Source organism: Leopardus geoffroyi, chromosome D2 (genome assembly GCF_018350155.1).
Source record: "Leopardus geoffroyi isolate Oge1 chromosome D2, O.geoffroyi_Oge1_pat1.0, whole genome shotgun sequence".
NCBI lineage: Eukaryota > Metazoa > Chordata > Mammalia > Carnivora > Felidae > Leopardus > Leopardus geoffroyi.
The window spans coordinates 76694540-76712464 of NC_059334.1; the positions used below are offsets into that span (position 1 = coordinate 76694540).

Below are 17925 nucleotides of genomic sequence, written 5' to 3' on the forward strand. Positions count from 1 at the left end.
AAAAAGTTACTTGTCTGTTATTTTTTATTTCATAATCTCTACCTACATGAAAGGTGACAATTACATCCAAGTCACCCACGGCGCATTTTGGGATTTAACTAATCAGATTATTGTAGACAGATATAGAAAGCTATTTTAAAATGTAGCATCTCCAAATTTCAATTCCCTGGCTCCTTTTTTAAACATGGCTTAAAAACTTCAAAAGTTTTACCGTTTCTATTTCTGGGCCAACAAAAAGAGTTCAGTTCAGTCCAGAAAGACATGTGGGCGGGTTGGATGTGAGTGCTAGCGTGGGTGAGTTGGGCTCAGCTTTGGCTACAAATGGCTCAACACCTCTTCTTCCCTCCCAATGGGGACAGCGCTCTGCTGACTGCTCCCGCAGGTTCCCGCTGTTCCTCCAAAATCTTGCCAGTTAAACTCTTCTGTCGATACTTTTAGGCAGCCCAGCGCGCCCCCCGCAATCCGTGACCCTCAGCGTCAACTCGATTCAGAACCCGCAGTACTGCCACTCCCACGCTCCAGTCCCAGCCTCCGCCGCGGCCGCGCCGGGGAGTGTCACGTGCCAGGACACGGGCGTGAAGCCAGTGCCGCCATGTTGGTTTCTGGCGGCGCTTTCCAGGGGAAGGGCAAGGCCGCTGATGAGCCGACCCGAGTTCCGGGCCTTGTGCGCAAGTGCGGAAGTGTGCTGGCCCCGAGTGTGACCGGTTTCCGGCCGGTGGTGCCGCACCGGCTGCCAGGAGACGTGTAACGGACGGTGGGCCGCAGCCATGGCCGAGAGGAGACTTAACGGTAGCGGCAGCGCCGCCTCTACCTCCTCATCAGGCACTAACTTACTCTTCTCCTCCTCGGCCACGGAATTCAGCTTCAACGTGCCCTTCATCCCAGTCACCCAAGCCGCCGCTGCCTCGGCCTCCTTGCTCCTGCCTGGAGGTAGTGGGGGCAGGGGGGTGTCCGGTGGGAAGAGTGTGTGCAGGGAGGCGGGCGGAGGGCGTGGGGTGACGAGGGTCGGAAAGGAGGTATTCCTTGCGCCTCGATGTGACTCTGTGGGTGGCTTGCCAGGGCCATCCGTGGCCAGGTTTGAGTGGTCTGGGGACTTTGAAATATTGGAAGTAGGGGGCCAGATCGTGAGGCTTGCTTTTCGTCCGGGGAACCCTCTGATCCGAGGGCTGGACGCTCCACGCTGGCACTGGCATTACACAGATTTTTGTCGAACACATGCTAGTGTGCCAGGTGCTGGCAGGGAATGCAAAGAGAATAGTGCTTCTCAACTAGGATACAGTAGGAGATCTCCTAGGATAGACCTGTAATACTTGCAAAGTAGAGGTACACAATGCAGTACTCATCTTTCAAGACAGTGCATCATCACATTGTCTAAGAAGCCGTTTCCTGTTCTCCTTGGCCCCCACTCCTACGTGCACCCTAGCTCTTTCATTTCCTTATTATTGTCTAGGGGTGTTGCTTTTTAATGATTGTGTGGCATTACCCAGACCACAGTATCTAGGGGCACAGACTGCGTTCCAGCCCTGGCTGTGCCAGGAACTTGCTGTATGACCTTAGGCATGTTACTTTACCTCTCGGTGCTTCACTTTCCATGTCCGTACAGCCTCATAAAACTGTAATGAGAAGTGGATTGATTTTTGTAAGGTGCTGAGTGCAGTGCCTGGCACATAGTGTTACCTACATGTTTGTGAAATAAACATATCTGCCTCTCTAGTTGGACTGTGGGCTCCTTGAAGTTTGCAGCTGTTGCTAGAGTGTGTGCAGAGGAGTGGCGTGAGTAGTCGGTGGGGACTAGATCACGAAGCCCCTCATATGCCGTACTGAGGAGTTTGTAGTTCATCCTGTAGGGTGTGGGGGAGCCTTCGAAGGATCTTAAGGTAACAAGGCAGTGAAACTGGAGGTGTGTTTCAGAAAGACTGGAGTTTTTTGAGATTGCACCAGAGTAAAGCCGACGGTAGCAAGAGCGGTCAGTCTGGGGGCCGCTGGGAGTCAGGCACGAGTGGATGGCACTCTAGCCCTACCCAGCCACATTGGGTATGAAGAGCAGGGAAGAGAGAGGAGAGATATTTTAGACTATAAATTGTTGGGCCTCAGTGACTCCCTGGAGGCCATACTGTCGGCTTTATCAGCCCAGAGGCTTCTTCTCTTCCTTCAGTTTTAGCCAGAAGACCTGGCTCCCTAACTGGCATGTAATGGATACTGTGTACATGTTTCTTGAATGAGTGTCTGAATGGTTAAATGAAGGGATTGAGAAATGAAGCGGGGGAGGAGTCTAAGAGATGATGTTTTGGTTTGAGTGTCTGGATGGATGTTGGTGAACACCTGTTGAGATAGTGCGGTGTGCTAAAAGGAGCTCATGAAGGAGGACAGTTAAGGTGGTAAGTTCTTTTTCAGGCTTAGTAGGTTTGAGGTGTATGTGGCTGAGTCTGCCAGAAGTGTTGAGGAAGCAGTTGGTTGATAGGTTCTGGAGCACAGGAGAACGCTCCTGGTTTGAGACAGATTTGGGAGTGTCAAAAGTGTACAAGTACTCATTAAGGTTGTAGGTTTCGATGCCGAATGTGTCCACATGTAATTAGAAAGTGCCCCTGAGGTGAGCTGGCAGCATGCGGAGATCAGTATTTCATTTGCAGTTGATGCTAATCAGAAAAAAGTCTCTTGGATCAGGTTGATCCTAGGTTGTCTTAAAGGATGAAAGATACCACAGGGGTTTGTTTGTTTGTTTGTTTGTTTCCATTCCATTCCATGTTTTTAGTTGTTGAGAGGTGAACTGAGAAATGTAAGACAAGTGAGGTCCAGGCAGCTGAAAAGAGAGAGAGGGAACTGGAGATGTATCTCCAAAGGAGAATAAAGCCAGCAGACAAAGGGCTTTGTGAAGGAGGTGAGAATTTATTTTTGGTTACAAAGAAACAATGGAGAGGAGTATTTTGAGTAGTGGAGTATCTCAGTTAAATTGATGCGTGAGAAATACAGTGGGAGCAGCCTAGAAGCTCAAGCCAGAATCTCTGTGAGCCAGTGAAAGAAGGCCTCTCAGGGGGCAAGGATCATAGTGTGCCTGTGTGCTGAGTGTGGGTCTTCTGTTGGGCTCCATGCCTCCAGCAGTAGGAGATAAGAGGGAATGAGCCGGGGGAAGGAAAAGATTAGGAAGAAAGTTTCTTTAAAAAAAATTTTTTTTTAATCTTTATTTATTTTTGAGAGAGAGACAGAGTGTGAGCAGGGGAGGAGCAGAGAGAGAGGGAGACACAGGATCCAAAGCAGGCTCCAGGCCCTGAGCTGTCAGCACAGAGCCCGATGCAGGGCTGGAACCCACAAACCGTGACATCATGACCTGAGCCGAAGTTGGACGCTCAATTGACTGAGCCACCTAGGCGCCCCTAGGAAGAAAGTTTCTACAAGCTAAGGGCTTATAAAAGTTTAGTAAGAAGAGTGGGCTGGACTTTTGAGGCCATGTAGAGGGAGAATACTTTTATTTTACAACTTGGTTGCAGAAGAGAAGGTAGTTTGGGGTTGATAATCCCTGTGGTGAAGATCAGTTTGGGCAAAGGGAAGTGAAGAGAACTGAACTTTGGTTAGAAAATGGCTTTTTTAGTGATTTGGCATTCTCTAATGGCTAGTTCTCTGGTCGCAATAGTGTGATTTTAGGGATGGCAATTAATGGTTGACCTACTTTGCCTTGGGAATACAAATACCACGTGTTCATTTGTACAATGAATGCTTTGTAGGTAAGAGTCCTGACACACCCCTTCTTGTCAACAGAGTTCATGGCTGTACCTAAGTTTCTTATTACTATAGAAATAAAACTGTGTGTATTTGGTAGCAGAAAATATTTGAATTATTTTTTACCAGGAGAAAATTCAAAATAAGATGTAAAAATAGTAGGTATAGATTTTGTTTCTGTTTTCAAAAACTCCTATATACAGATATGTGTAATTTATATATATTTACAATAAATACTTGGCTATTCATTTAAAAAATATAAAAGGTTATGTACCAAAACATTAACGTGTTAACAGTGATTGTCTTCGGGAGGTGGGCTTATGAATGAATTCTGATTTTTCCCTCCTTTTGTTGTTTCGTATTCTTATTTTCTAGTTTTTCATCTCAAAGAAAAAAAGAACAAGGTTTTCTTTCTTTCTTTCTTTCTTTCTTTTCTTTCTTTCTTTCTTTCTTTCTTTCTTTCTTTCTTTTTTGTAATGCAGAAATAGGAAATAGGAAAATAGGAAATAGGAAATAGGAAATATTTCAGAAATAGGAAAAAGAACACGTGCAATTGCTCAATCTGCCTTATAGGATCGTAGCTACAGAAAAATAGAATATCCTTTAAATCTTTTGCTCTCCTGTTCCTTTTCAGAAGATTCCACTGACGTTGGGGAGGAGGACAGCTTCCTCGGTCAGACTTCTGCTCACACGTCTACCCCACAGACCTTTAGTTACTTCTCTCAGGTATCAAGCAGTAGTGATCCTTTTGGGAATATTGGACAGTCGCCGTTAACAACTGTGGCAGCATCGGCTGGACACTCAGCATACTCCAAGTCCCCAGCTGCTCTCCCTTTTACAACTGGATCCCAAGATGCGTCGAATGCGTGCTCACCAGCCATTTCGAAGGCTCAGTATGGTGCTCCACCTTCTGCACAGATGGGAATGAATACTTACCTGCCTTCTCAGCCAAGTAGTCTCCCTCCTTCCAATTTTGGGAGCCCACCGCAAGGAACGCCCCAACAAGGACACAATCCATATCGTCACACCCCTGTAAGCAGCAGGGCTAATCCTTATATTGCACCCCCACAGCTGCAGCAGTGCCAAACACCAGGCCATCCCCCCCATCCTCCACCCGCCGGACCCCCGGTTCAGATGTACCAGATGCCTGTAGGATCTTTGCCACCGGTATGAAGATGTGTTTTTATATCTTAGCTATTCACTCTGATTTATTTTATTTTGTTTTTTATTTTATTTTTTATTAAAAGCAATTTTTTTTAACGTTTATTCCTTTTTGAGAGAACAGAGACAGAATGCGAGCAGGGGAGGGGCAGAGAGAGAGGGAGATACAGGATACAAAGGAAGCTCCAGGTTCTGAGCCATCAGCCCAGAGCCTGATGCGGCGCTCGAACCCAGGAACCGTGAGATCATGACCTAAGCCAAAGTTGGGTGCTCAACCAACTGAGCCACCCAGGCGCCCCTCCCTCACTCTGATTTTTTATCTCTCTCTCATCTTAGCCTGTGTTTTTAAAAAGTGCGCTTCTATTTTTATTTTTTCATTCCTTTTTTTTTTTTTTAAGTTATTTATTTTCAGAATGTGAGAGCGGGCGCATGCTCACCTGCATATACAAGTCGGGGAGGAGCAGAGAGAGAGGGTGACAGAGAATCCCAAGCAGGCTCCACACTGTTAGCGCAGAGCCCGAACTGGGGCTCGATCCCACCAACCACGAGATCATGACTTGAGCCAAAATCAAGAATTGGACGCTCAGCCCCCTGAGCCACCCAGGTGTCCCAACACTGGGCGTTTAATAGTCAATGTGATGATAAACTGTTCTCAGAGGTGATTCTTTGTAAGCTATGTGTTTTGAAGTAAACATTCTTTTAAAGGAATCATAAAGGGGCACCTGGGTGGCTCATTTGGTTGAGAGTCAGACTTTGGCTCAGGTCTTGATTTCACGGTTCATGAGTTCAAGCCCCACATTGGGCTCCCCGCTGTCAGTGCAGAGTCCACTTTGGATCTTTTGTCCCCCTTCTCTTTCTGCCGTGGGTCCCCACTGCCACTCTCTCTCAAAAAAATACATAAACATTACAAAAAAATTTAAAGGAAGCTCATTAAATGGTTCATATATTATTGATTTATGAAAGTAGTACCTGATTTTAATGAGTTAACTACATGTCAGTATTTCCAGATTTTAGAGTAAGATACCAATAATAAATGTTATCTGGGGATATGTCAGAGTTGAAGCATTTATTAACAGACTGCCATTTTCTCAGTTTTTAATTATCCTACTCAATCAAAACATTCAATTACAGGGACTAAAATTTATTACTTCTATAATTTCTTTTATTTACTTTATGAAGTTTGGGTCTAGACAGTCAAACTCTATCTCAGGAGGGTGATGGGGCAACATTTGCATTGGGTAAATTCTATGAAATTCCCTTATGCTTTTTCCCCAGCTGATTGTTGAACTGACTTCCACAGGGAAATCAACTGAATCAAAAAAAGGGAAATGATTCAAAGGAAGAATTAACCCAAGTGTGGCAGGGATAGCGGTATTATAATCAGAAAATAACCTAACTTCTCTCTTGGGAATAGAGAATGGGCTCAGTTTTATTGTTTAATTTAAATCCTATCAATACACAAACTTGATAATGTTGAATTTCAGCATATTGGAAGGTAAGCGCATCACAGCATGTGGGATAGTTAACATATTAGTTTGCTGATTAAATTTTTGAAAAGGTTTCTAATTAAGAAATTTAAAAATGATAATTTCAGACTTGAAAGTTACAAAAATAAAGATAGCACAAACAGTACCCCAGTGCCCTTAATGCATGTTTACCTGTCATTAACATTTTGCCTCATTTGTTCTTTTACTTGTGCACAGGCACACACTCACACATTTGGACATCCTCTCTCTCCCCTTGTCACTATGTGTGTGTGCAAGTTGTTTGGGAAATGGTCAGTTGAATGCATTATGACTCTTTACTCCTAACTATTTTAGTGCAAATTTCTAAGAATAAGGATGTTCTTTTACATAACCACAGTACAGTTGTCACCTCCGTAATTTTAACATTGATACAACATTCCAAAATGATTTTTAATTAAAACATTTAAAAATAATTGTTTTCTAATTAAAAAAATTGTTTTTTTTTAATTTTAATTTTTGTACTGTTTATTTTTGAGAGAGACAAGTGGGGGAGGGGCAGAGAGAGAGGGAGACGCAGAATCCAAAGCAAGCTCTAGGCTCTGAGCTGTCAGCACAGAGCCCCATGTGGGGTTCAAACTCATGAACTGTGAGATCATGACCTGAGCTGAAGTCAGACATTTACCCGACTGAGCCACCCAGGCGCCACATCATGTTTAAATTTTTTTTAAGTTTATTTTTTGACAAAGAGGGAGAGAGAACTTGCATAAGCAGGGGATGGCTAGAGAGAGGGGGAGAGGGAGAATCCCAGTGTGGAGCCTGATGCAGGGCTCAAACCCACAAATCGTGAGATCATGATCTGAGCTGAAATCCGGAGTCAGATGCCTGAGCCACCCAGGCATCCCTGATTCTGATTTTAAAAGTATTTGCAGTGCAGAAAATTGGAAAAATGCAGAATAGTCAAATGATTAAAAATTGCATCTGGATAACCCTTCTCATTTTTTTTATGTTTTATCTTTTTTTGTAGACAAACATTGTATATGATTTCTGTGAACATTTTTTACATGTTAAGATTGTTTTCTAAAACGTTAAAAAAAATTTTTTTTAACATTTATTTATTATTGAGAGAGAGAGAGAGAGAGAGAGAGAGACAGAGCATGAGCAGGGGAGGGGCAGAGAGAGGAGGAAACACAGAATCCAAAGCAGGCTCCAGGCTCTGAGCTGTCAGCACAGAACCCGACGTGGGGCTTGAACTCACAAACTGCGAGATGATGACCTGAGTTGAAGTAGGACGCTTAACCGACTGAGCCACCCAGGTGCCCCTTTTCTAAAACATTTTTAATGGCTCTAGAGAATTCCACCCTTTAAGTCACAGATAATGTACTTAATCAGGTCTCTGTTAGACATTTAGGTTGTGTCCAGTGATTTTCTGTTATAAGTGACCGTTTAGTATATGTCTTTGTAGGTAAATTTTTGTTTCTGTATTACGTCTTTAAGATGAGTTCTTAGAAATAGAATGGTCAGGTCAAGGAATATGCAAGTTATAGAGATTAAATAAATCACAGGAGACATACTGCTAGATTGATTTCTGTAAAGGTGCCAGTTTACTTCACCATCAGTTTGAGAAAGCCCAGTCTACTTTGAGACTGATGTTGGATTTTGTTGATTTTTGTTGTTGTTAAGAAACATTGTTTTAGGGCCCAATTATTGAACTAAATGGTTGTCCAGAGATATATGTAGGATAATCATTATGAATGTTACTTTGGGTCTGAGGCATATATGGAATTGTTGTTTTTTGGACAAACATCATAGTCCTGTCTTTCTGGTGTGTTCCAGATTCCTCCTTCAGTGCCATCGGGGTTGACCCCTCCAACACAACAGCAGGCTCTTGCTAGACCCACAGGTCCTTCTGTGCAAACGCCCCCTCCTTTTCTACTTCAAAACCAATATGAACCTGTTCAACCCCACTGGTTTTACTGCAAGGAGGTAGAATACAAACAATTGTGGATGCCTTTCAGTGTGTTTGACTCTTTGAATCTTGAAGAAATCTATAATTCAGGTAAGGACAGATCATGCATCATTTTTATCTCATTTTAGGAAGAGAAGAAATAGTATTTATCCATGGCTTATATTTTGTGAATGTCAAATTCCTTAATCCTTGTAGACTCCACCAGACTCTGCATCTTAAGATAGTGATAGTAATAGAAGGCCTGAATTATTTAAGCAAGGTTTTTAAAATGTTTTAGTAATTTTCTTCTTTGTTTAAAGATGTTTTAAGTTAGAGACATAGAGTAGTTCATAGGATGTAGGTGTCAATTTTCCTATTTCTGTCATTCTTTTGTAGTTACGGACATTTATAAAACATCTTCTTTAGAACTCTCGTTCCTGAAGATGCTTTGAAAAGTGTTCTGTAGTCAGGCAGTTTTGAAAGTGACTTAACTTCATTCACCTCTTGAGATAGTGCAATGCAGTGTGTTAAGGCTCTGAGAAGTCCTGGAGTATAGAATTATGTGTTTTTGTTCATCCTGATGGTATTTCATCATGAGACTTAAAAATCCCTCAATACCTTCTGGAAGCATACCTCATGGAGACTTGCTGCTTGGATTAAAGAAAGAAAATCCAGTTATTTGAATTATTATCTTATTTTATTTATTTATTTATTTTTAATTTGAATTATTTTATGGTCCTACTTCACAACTCTGCTCCGGCTATTTTTTCTTCACTTAGGAAGAGTCATAATTTTGAGTAGCACAAATTAATGTTAAACTTCAATTTTTATTTATTTATTTAATTTTAATTTTTTTTTTTTTAACGTTTATTTACTTTTGAGACAGAGAGAGACAGAGGACGAACAGGGGAGGGTCAGAGAGAGAGAGGGAGACACAGGCTCCAGGCTCTGAGCTGTCAGCACAGAGCCCAACGCGGGGCTCAAACTCATGAGCCTTGAGATCATGACCACTGACTGAGCCACCCACGCGCCCCAAACTTCAATTTTTAAACACGAACGAACTTAGTTCTGTGTCATTAAGGGTCAACTAGCCACCATATTCATTATTTATTACTTTTATTTTTTATTTTTTAAAGTTCATTTATTTTTTTTCATTACTTATCATTTTTCAACCTGCCTTGTAACTGTCAAGTTAAAACGTGAACTTTGTGCTCCAGTCCAGCCGGACCCTGAGAGTGTGGTTCTAGGCACAGATGGAGGGCGCTATGACGTTTATCTCTATGATCGACTGAGGAAGGCTGTGTACTGGGAAGAGGAGCCGGCGGAAGTCAGACGCTGTACTTGGTTTTACAAAGGGGACACAGACAGCAGATTTATTCCCTATACGGAGGAGTTCAGTGAAAAACTAGAGGTACGTGGGCTTCATTCTTTTATGCTTTCCTTCGAAACCGTAGGCCCTGTATACATTGGAGCCTCACGTGACACCACTCACAACGAAGCAGGCTTTTTAAGAGCCTGTTTTGATGCTGTTCACAGAGAAGATTGCTTTTTCAGTGGTGCCTTTGTTCAGATGAGGTGCTAATCATGGCCTCAGTAGCTGAAGGTAGACTGTTTTATAGGGGCGTATCACAGATCTAGAAACTAGATACTTGTATCAAACATTCAAACCAACTTAGTCTGCTGGGATCTGTTGTTCAAAGCACGTGCCAAGCATATGGATTCTTTTCTGATCACTGTTCAGTAAAAGATTTGAGCTTAACTTCTGATTTTTGAAAATAGAAAACGGAATAGAAACAAATGTTTTAAGACTTAGCCATTCTAAAAGTGGTGGTTAATGTTGTTTCACATAATTGCATTCATTTCTTACGATAATTCTACTTAATGGTTGAATTAATAAATGAATTCAAGGGGCGCCTGGGTGGCGCAGTCGGTTAAGTGTCCGACTTCAGCCAGGTCACAATCTCGCGGTCCGTGAGTTCGAGCCCCGCGTCGGGCTCTGGGCTGATGGCTCAGAGCCTGGAGCCTGTTTCCGATTCTGTGTCTCCCTCTCTCTCTGCCCCTCCCCCGTTCATGCTCTGTCTCTCTCTGTCCCAAAAATAAATAAACGTTGAAAAAAAAAAAATTAAAAATAAATAAATAAATAAATGAATTCAATTTACGTACACTGGAAATGAGATACAGAACACTTTAGTTGCTATTTTTTTTTTTAACTTTTATTTATTTTGAGAGAGGGGGTATGTGCGAGCACATGCGAGCAAGGTATGAGCAGAGAGAGAGAGAGAGAGAGAGAGAATCCCAAGCATGCTCAGGGCTGTCAGCGTAGAACCCGACGCATGGCTCAATCCAACCAACCGTGAGATTGTGACCTGAACTGAAATCGAGAGTTGGACGCTTAACTGCCTGAGCCACCCAGGCGTTCCTACTTACTGTTTTTTAATGTAGTAGTTATTAAAACTGAGATAACTGGCACTAACAGAAAACATTAAAACAACACTGTGTTAACGTTGAAAGGGGCCCCTAAAATGTTAATCTTCCCTAGAAAGAAAATTGTTCAACAGTCCAGTCTTTGGAGTCAGAAATTTGAGGGTGGGAGTGAACTGCGGTTCTGCCCGTGCTCCTTTACGCCTGCGATCTCGTGCAGCTGTGAACTTAAAATGTCTACTGAGGGGTTGAATTGTGTCCTCCTTTGCACCCCACAAAAGATACGTTGAAGCCCTAACCTGTAGCACCTCAGAATGTGATCTTGCCTGGAAATAGGGTGCTTGCAGGTATAGTTAGTGAAGATGAGATCATTCTGGAAAAGGTTGGGCCCCTAATCCAGTATGACTTGACATCATACCAAGTAAAAATAGAGAATTGGAGTGTTGCATCTTTAAAGCAAAAACACTAAAGATTGCTGGCAAAGCACCAGAAGCTAGGAAGAGGCAAGGAAGGAGTAAGGAGTCTTCTATAGGTTTCAGAGGGATACGGCCCTGGCTGACACTTGACTTCAGACTTCTAGCCTCTGGAACTGTGAAACAGTACATTTTTTTTATTTATGTTTTTGTTTTTTTAAATTTTTAAAATGTTTATTTATTTTTGAGAGGGAAAGAGACAGAGTGCAAGTGGAGGAGGGGCAGCGAGCAAGGGAAACAGAGAATCCGAAGCAGGCTCCAGGCTTTGAGCTATCAGCACAGAGCCTGATGCGGGGCTCGAATCCACGAACCGTGAGATCATGACCTGAGCTGAACTCGGAGGATTAACTGACTGAGCCACCCAGGCACTCCGAGACAGTACATTTCTATTGTTTTAAGCCATTCATTTTGTGGTACTTTGTTATAGCAGCTCTAGGAAACTAATAGACTGGGTAAACTTTTGTTCTCTCCTGTATGTACTGAGGATAATCTTATTTAGGAGTGATTGAGAGTAATTAATTAAATAAGATAATGTGTGTAAAATGACAGACAAGGATGATAAATAGTATATGAGAACTGCTGTTACGTTATTTTTATCATCATCATAGTTCTACTTTTCTTCCACACTTTTTCTCACTGTGGCATAGATTTGTCTTCTTGGCTTATATGTTTCTGTTATTTTAGGCTGAATATAAAAAAGCAGTAACCACCAATCAGTGGCACCGTAGATTAGAGTTCCCAAGTGGAGAGACCATCGTTATGCACAATCCAAAGGTAATGTTAATGTTTAAGATATTAAAGTGTTAAGGGAAAAAAAAAGATATTAAAGTATAAGGTTCCTTTCAATAAAGATTTTATTGAATGTGGTTGATAAATACTCCTTTTTTTATATTAAATATAATTTATTGTCATATTGGCTTCCATACAACACCCAGTGCTCATCCCAACAGGTGACCTCCTCAATGCCCATCACCCACTTTCCCCTCTCCCCCGCCTCCCATCAACCCTCAGTTTGTTCTCAGTATTTAAGAGTCTCTTATGATTTGCCTCCCTCCCTCTCTGTAACTTTTTTTTCCCCTTCCCCTCCCCCATGGTCTTCTGTTAAGTTTCTCAGGATGCACATATGAGTGAAAACATATGGTATCTGTCTTTCTCTGCCTGACTTATTTCAGTTAGCGAATACCCTCCAGTTCCATCCACATTGCTGCAGATGGCCAGATTTCATTCTTATTGCCAGGGAGTATTCCATTGTATATATAAACCGCATCTTCTTTATCCATTCATCAGTTGATGGACGTTTAGGCTCTTTCCATAATTTGGCTATTGTTGAAAGTGCTGCTGTAAACATTGGGGTACAAGTGCCCTATGCATCAGCACTCCTGTATCCCTTGGGTAAATTCCTAGCAGTGCTATTGCTGGGTCATAGGGTAGGTCTATTTTTCATTTTTTGAGGAACCTCCACACTGTTTTCCAGAGTGGCTGCACCAGCCACCAACAGGACAAGAGGGTTCCCGTTTCTCCACATCCTCTCCAGCATCTATAATTTCCTGATTTGTTCATTTTACCCACTCTGACCGGTGTGAGGTGGTATCTCAGTGTGGCTTTGATTTGTAGATAAATGCTCATTTTTGTTAACTTCTGTAGGGATCTAGTTGTAACAAGCACATGGCTTTTAAAAGCTTACTTATTCACATTGATCGTAGAAACAAAAATGAAATTTGAATTTTTCTCATGAGGCTGTTGATGTCTGTGTGTCTGCTAAAGCTTAGTGTGCGTCACAGTTTACCCACCCTCCACTTGATGATGTTTCATTTCACCTTTTAAAAATACGTTCTTCCTATTTTTGTTCGTATTGTCTCCATGAATTTATTTTTTTTTTAAGATCTCGATTAGTGGTGGTCTTTCATTTACCACACTTAGTCTCTCTGAGTTCCAGGTTCCTCACCTGTGATAAGATTTACTTCAGTCTTCCCAGGGTCAGGATCATATTTTAAATAAAATGAAGTAATTTCTACAAAAACATCCAGCATAGTACTTGGCATACCATAGTTTCTCAGAACATAGGCTATTTATTTATTTATTTTAGAAAAGCATAAAAGAAAACAAAAGTAATTTTAATCTCATCACTTCTGTAGTTCTTATTGATACTGAAATAAATAAAAATAAAAACATTCATTTGCCAACAAAATTGAAACAATATAAAAAGGTATCAAATCAAGAATAAAAGCCTCTTACTCTGCATTTCCTTTTTCTCCTCCTGTTAGTAACTACTCTTTTGTTTTTCATTTGTTTTTGATGCAAACACAAACATTTTGCATACCATCTTACATGCATCCTTTATTTTTTTTGAAGAAAATTTTCTGTGTGACATAGGACTAAGTTCAATACAGTTGGTTTAACAGAATATGTGTTTTCCTAAAAAGTGGTGGGTATATCAGTTTTTGGCATTGATATTGAACTTTGTAAATTAATTGAGAATCTTGCTATTTAAAGGATTATGCCTTAAATATTTTTGTTAGGCAAAGATTCTCTTCTAGGTAACTTTTCCTTAATTTCTTTCGCATAACCCTGGATTATTACGTTACATTTTTAAAATCAAGGTATACTACTTCTGATTTAGTTGTAGTATTTTCCAGTATATGCATTGGAGGTAATGGTATTGATTTGCCTAGTTTTAATGGTTAATGAACTCTAGCAGGACTGTTCTAAAATTGGTGTTGGGAGAACAATACGAGTACTTGATTTATAAATTATTCATACTATGAAGTAGTTTAGTATGTATTGAAATAAATTATTTAGCCTGTAGTGGAAATGCACTTGGTCGTGAGCTCTGTCATAATCCTTCTGTCATGTCTTGAAGGTTATTGTTCAGTTCCAGCCTTCATCAGTGCCAGATGAATGGGGAACCACACAAGATGGACAGACAAGGCCCAGGGTTGTAAAGCGTGGAATTGATGATAACCTTGATGAAATTCCTGATGGTGTGTATAGTTTGCTTAGGGCCAAGGTCTTTTTTCGACTCCTCTATTGTAACATCATTTTTAGAATGATGAAAAAGGGAGCAATTATTAGGAATACTTGCTGTAACATGCAGAAATCAGCCAGGTTGGCACATATCTTTCTTTTTATTCTATTTTCTCTCTCTTAATTTTTAAGTTGAGAATCCTGTTGAAGATATACAAACCATGTAATGTAAATTCTAAAATACGTATTGTTGTGAAGAAACACCTTGCTGGTTGAAACCAGGCTTTTGGCAATACATTTGGGCTTTTTTTGGTTATGCCTTATCTACCTTGTATTACTCCAGTGCAAGTTGGCAAACTTTTTCTGTTAAGGAGCAAATAGTAAATATTTCAGGCCATATGGACTTTGTCGCATCTACTCAACTCTGCCATTGCAGTGCGAAAGCATCCATAGATAGTATATAAACAAATGAGCATAGCTGTGTTCCAGTAAAGCTTTGTAAAGAACAGGCAGTGAGCAAGATTTGGCCTGTTTGGTCAACCCCTGCTCCAGTGTATATGCTTTGGTTTCTCCTGTTGCACCATTCAAAATGACACATTTCAGGGGCACCTGGGTGGTCGGTTGGTTAAATGTCTGACTTCTGCTCAGGTCATGATCTTGTGGTTGGCGAGTTTGAGCCCCGCATCGGTCTCTCTGCTGTCAGTACAGAGCCCGCTTCAGATCCTGTCCCCCTCTCCCTGCCCCTCCCCTGCTTGTACTGGCACGCGCACGTGCGTTTTCTCTCTCAAAAATAAAATAAACGTTAAAAAATATACACATTTTATTTTGACAATTACGTACTTCGTTTTTGTTTCATTGTCTTATGAAATTATAAAAGAAATGTACTCATTGTGAATCTGAACAAAATAACCAGAGTGAAATAGTAAATTTAACTTGTAGATGTTCCTATATGCCAGAGTAAGATAATAGATTTAACTTGATTTTCCTATATATATCTTGAAGATGCTCTTGATACAGGATATATATTGTATAGGGAAATGGAAGGATTTGGGGAAAATGCTTTATTTTAATTAATTACATTTATTTATTTAATCTCTATACCCAGTGTGGGGCTTGAAACCACAACCCTAAGATCAAGAGTTGCATGCCAGCTGAGCCAGCTGAGCCAGCCAGGCGCCCCACTGGGGGAAATATTTTAAAGTTTTATATTGGCATATTGCTTTTCCATGTGGGACTTAGTAGTCTCCTGGGGAATCCTGAAGAAATCACAAAGGTTATGGAGATGCAGTAGGCACAAAACTAATGATTATCACATGCTCATAACTTCTGGGATCAGGGGTGACCTTCCTCCACTTCTTGGTCTAGTTCACTGTTACTTACCGAGATGGACCTTGAGCTTTGTTCTTCTCATCTCATAGAGAGTAATAAAGCTTATTAGCATGGAAGGGTCCTACAGTTCTTTGCCCAGTTTGTGGTGACAAAAGGGATATCTATAATATTGCATGTATATAGCCATGTATGCATTTCTTTTGTAGGAGAAATGCCTCGGGTTGACCATTTGGTGTTCATGGTGCATGGCATTGGACCTGTGTGTGACTTGCGCTTTAGAAGCATTATTGAATGTGGTAAGTTAGTCATTTTATTTCATGTGATGACTTGAGAACTAACAGAAGAACATTGAAATGTTCATTTTTTTTTTTTTTTCTTCCTGGAACAAGTATCATTTTCTGGTATTCAGAGACATTCAAAAGGTGACACCCTTATGTTAAATAGAAAATACCTGGCAAAATATTTTCTAAGATAGAGCTGTTCACTCAAAACTAAATGTTCATTAAAAGAAAAAAAATGTTTTAAATGTTTATTTATTTCTGAGACAGAGAGAGACAGAGCATGAACGGGGGAGGGTCAGAGAGAGAGGGAGACACAGAATCTGAAACAGGCTCCAGGCTCTGAGCTGTCAGTATAGAGCCTGACGCGGGGCTCGAACTCACGGACCACGAGATCGTGCCCTGAGCCGAAGCTGGCCGCTCAACCGACTGAGCCACCAGGTGCCCCTAAATGTTCATTTTTAAGATAGTTTCCAGCTGTGTACTACCGGCTGAGGAACTGTAAGGGGAGATTTTTAAATAGTCACTGGAAAATAATTTGTACTTGATTTGCTCTTATGATATGTGTAACTCATAAAATCCTAGACTGTGAAGAATTAGAATAATTAGAATTAGGGAGATCTTTGAAATGATTTAGCCTTTCCTGACAGACACCCTCTGCCTAAGCACCTCTAGCAACTGGGAATACCTATGCTTTGAGCTTTAAATTTAAAGTGAATTAGTTGAAGTTGTTTAATGGAACAGTGAATCTGCCTGTTTACTTACATTTTTGAAGTTTTGTTTTTATGTTTGTATAATAGTTCGTATTTATTCAATACTTGGTTTGTGCCAGGCATTTTGCGTGTGTCATTTTACTTACCTCTCCCAATAAACCCTGGGGGTGTCTGTCCTCTGCACTGGTAGGTGCGGCACTGAGGCCTGTAAGCGCAAGTTAGCTTTTCTGCTTTCGTGGTCTGTGGGTTCTTGGGCAGGGGTCCAGTGGCAGGTGGTTTGATTCCAGAGTCTGTACCCATAGTGCCATGCTGCCTTCCAGAAGTGGTAGTTAAGTTAATTCATTTACATATTCCTCTAAACTATTGAAAAGTTGAAAAGAGCTTCCTAAAAGTTGGGTTTTTTCTTTATTGGACTGATTTTGTCATTCTTATTTTTTTTTCTTTTTTTTTTTTCTTTTTTTTTTTAAATTTTTTTTTTTTTTTTCAAGGTTTATTTATTTTTGGGACAGAGAGAGACAGAGCATGAACGGGGGAAGGGCAGAGAGAGAGGGAGACACAGAATCGGAAACAGGCTCCAGGCTCTGAGCCATCAGCCCAGAGCCCGACGCGGGGCTCGAACTCACGGACCGTGAGATCGTGACCTGGCTGAAGTCGGACGCTTAACCGACTGCGCCACCCAGGCGCCCCCCTTATTTTTTTTTCTTAAGAAGTTTGTTATAAAGCATACTGGCATAGTTAATGGGAATTGCTAACTACCTGTCAAGCTGGGAAAATTTAACCTATTTAATTTGCCTTCCTGAATTTTTTTTTTTTTTTTAAGTGGATGATTTTCGGGTGGTTTCTCTGAAATTGCTGCAGACACATTTCAAGAAATCTTTAGACGATCGGAAAGTAAGCAGAGTGGAGTTTCTTCCTGTTCATTGGCACAGTTCCTTGGGTGGGGACGCCACAGGTGTTGACAGGTTTGTGGACTTTGATAACTCGTCGTTCAGATTAGTCACACTTAGATTCAAGATTTAAACCATAATATAAAATAGTTTGTTGTAGCTTCAACAGATATATTCAACAAATACAGTCCTTTATTTAAATGTTCTAGTTGCCCTGACATATGATTTAAATACTGGCCATTAATGTTTATATGCTACTTATCTGTGTGTGTTTACATGTGTGTTTTTGCACATGTGTGTAGGCACATGTATGTGTTCCTATTATAAATAAGGGACTCTAAGGAATTTTTTTTTTAATGTTTATGAGGGAGAGAGAGAGAGAGAGACTGAGCACGAGGCGGGGGAGGGGCAGAGAGTGAGGGGACATAGAATCCGAAGCAGGCTCCAGGCTCCGAGCTGTCAGCACAGAGCCTGACGTGGGGCTCGAACCCATGAGATGTGAGATCATGACCTGAGCCGAAGTCAGACACCAGACTGACTGAGCCACCCAGGTGCCCTGAGAATCTAAGAAATA

General features: G+C 41.2%; 1 protein-coding gene across 6 annotated transcripts in view; it reads left to right on the plus strand.

The window, feature by feature from the left end:
• Positions 1-617: 617 nt before the first annotated feature.
• LOC123577162 (SEC23 interacting protein) overlaps positions 618-17925 on the plus strand; it is a 43660-nt gene continuing 26352 nt past the window's right edge. For 2 of the 6 annotated variants that reach the window (XM_045439137.1, XM_045439138.1), the window contains exons 1-8: positions 682-930; positions 4349-4881; positions 8175-8397; positions 9504-9697; positions 11865-11954; positions 14041-14161; positions 15680-15769; positions 17285-17426. In XM_045439137.1, the coding sequence (XP_045295093.1) occupies positions 768-930; positions 4349-4881; positions 8175-8397; positions 9504-9697; positions 11865-11954; positions 14041-14161; positions 15680-15769; positions 17285-17426 (1556 nt within the window). In that variant the 5' untranslated portion in view covers positions 682-767. Of the gene's footprint in view, positions 931-4348; positions 4882-8174; positions 8398-9503; positions 9698-11864; positions 11955-14040; positions 14162-15679; positions 15770-17284; positions 17427-17925 lie in introns of all 6 variants that reach the window. The other 4 variants (XM_045439136.1, XM_045439139.1, XM_045439141.1 and 1 more) reach the window with 4 other exon arrangements.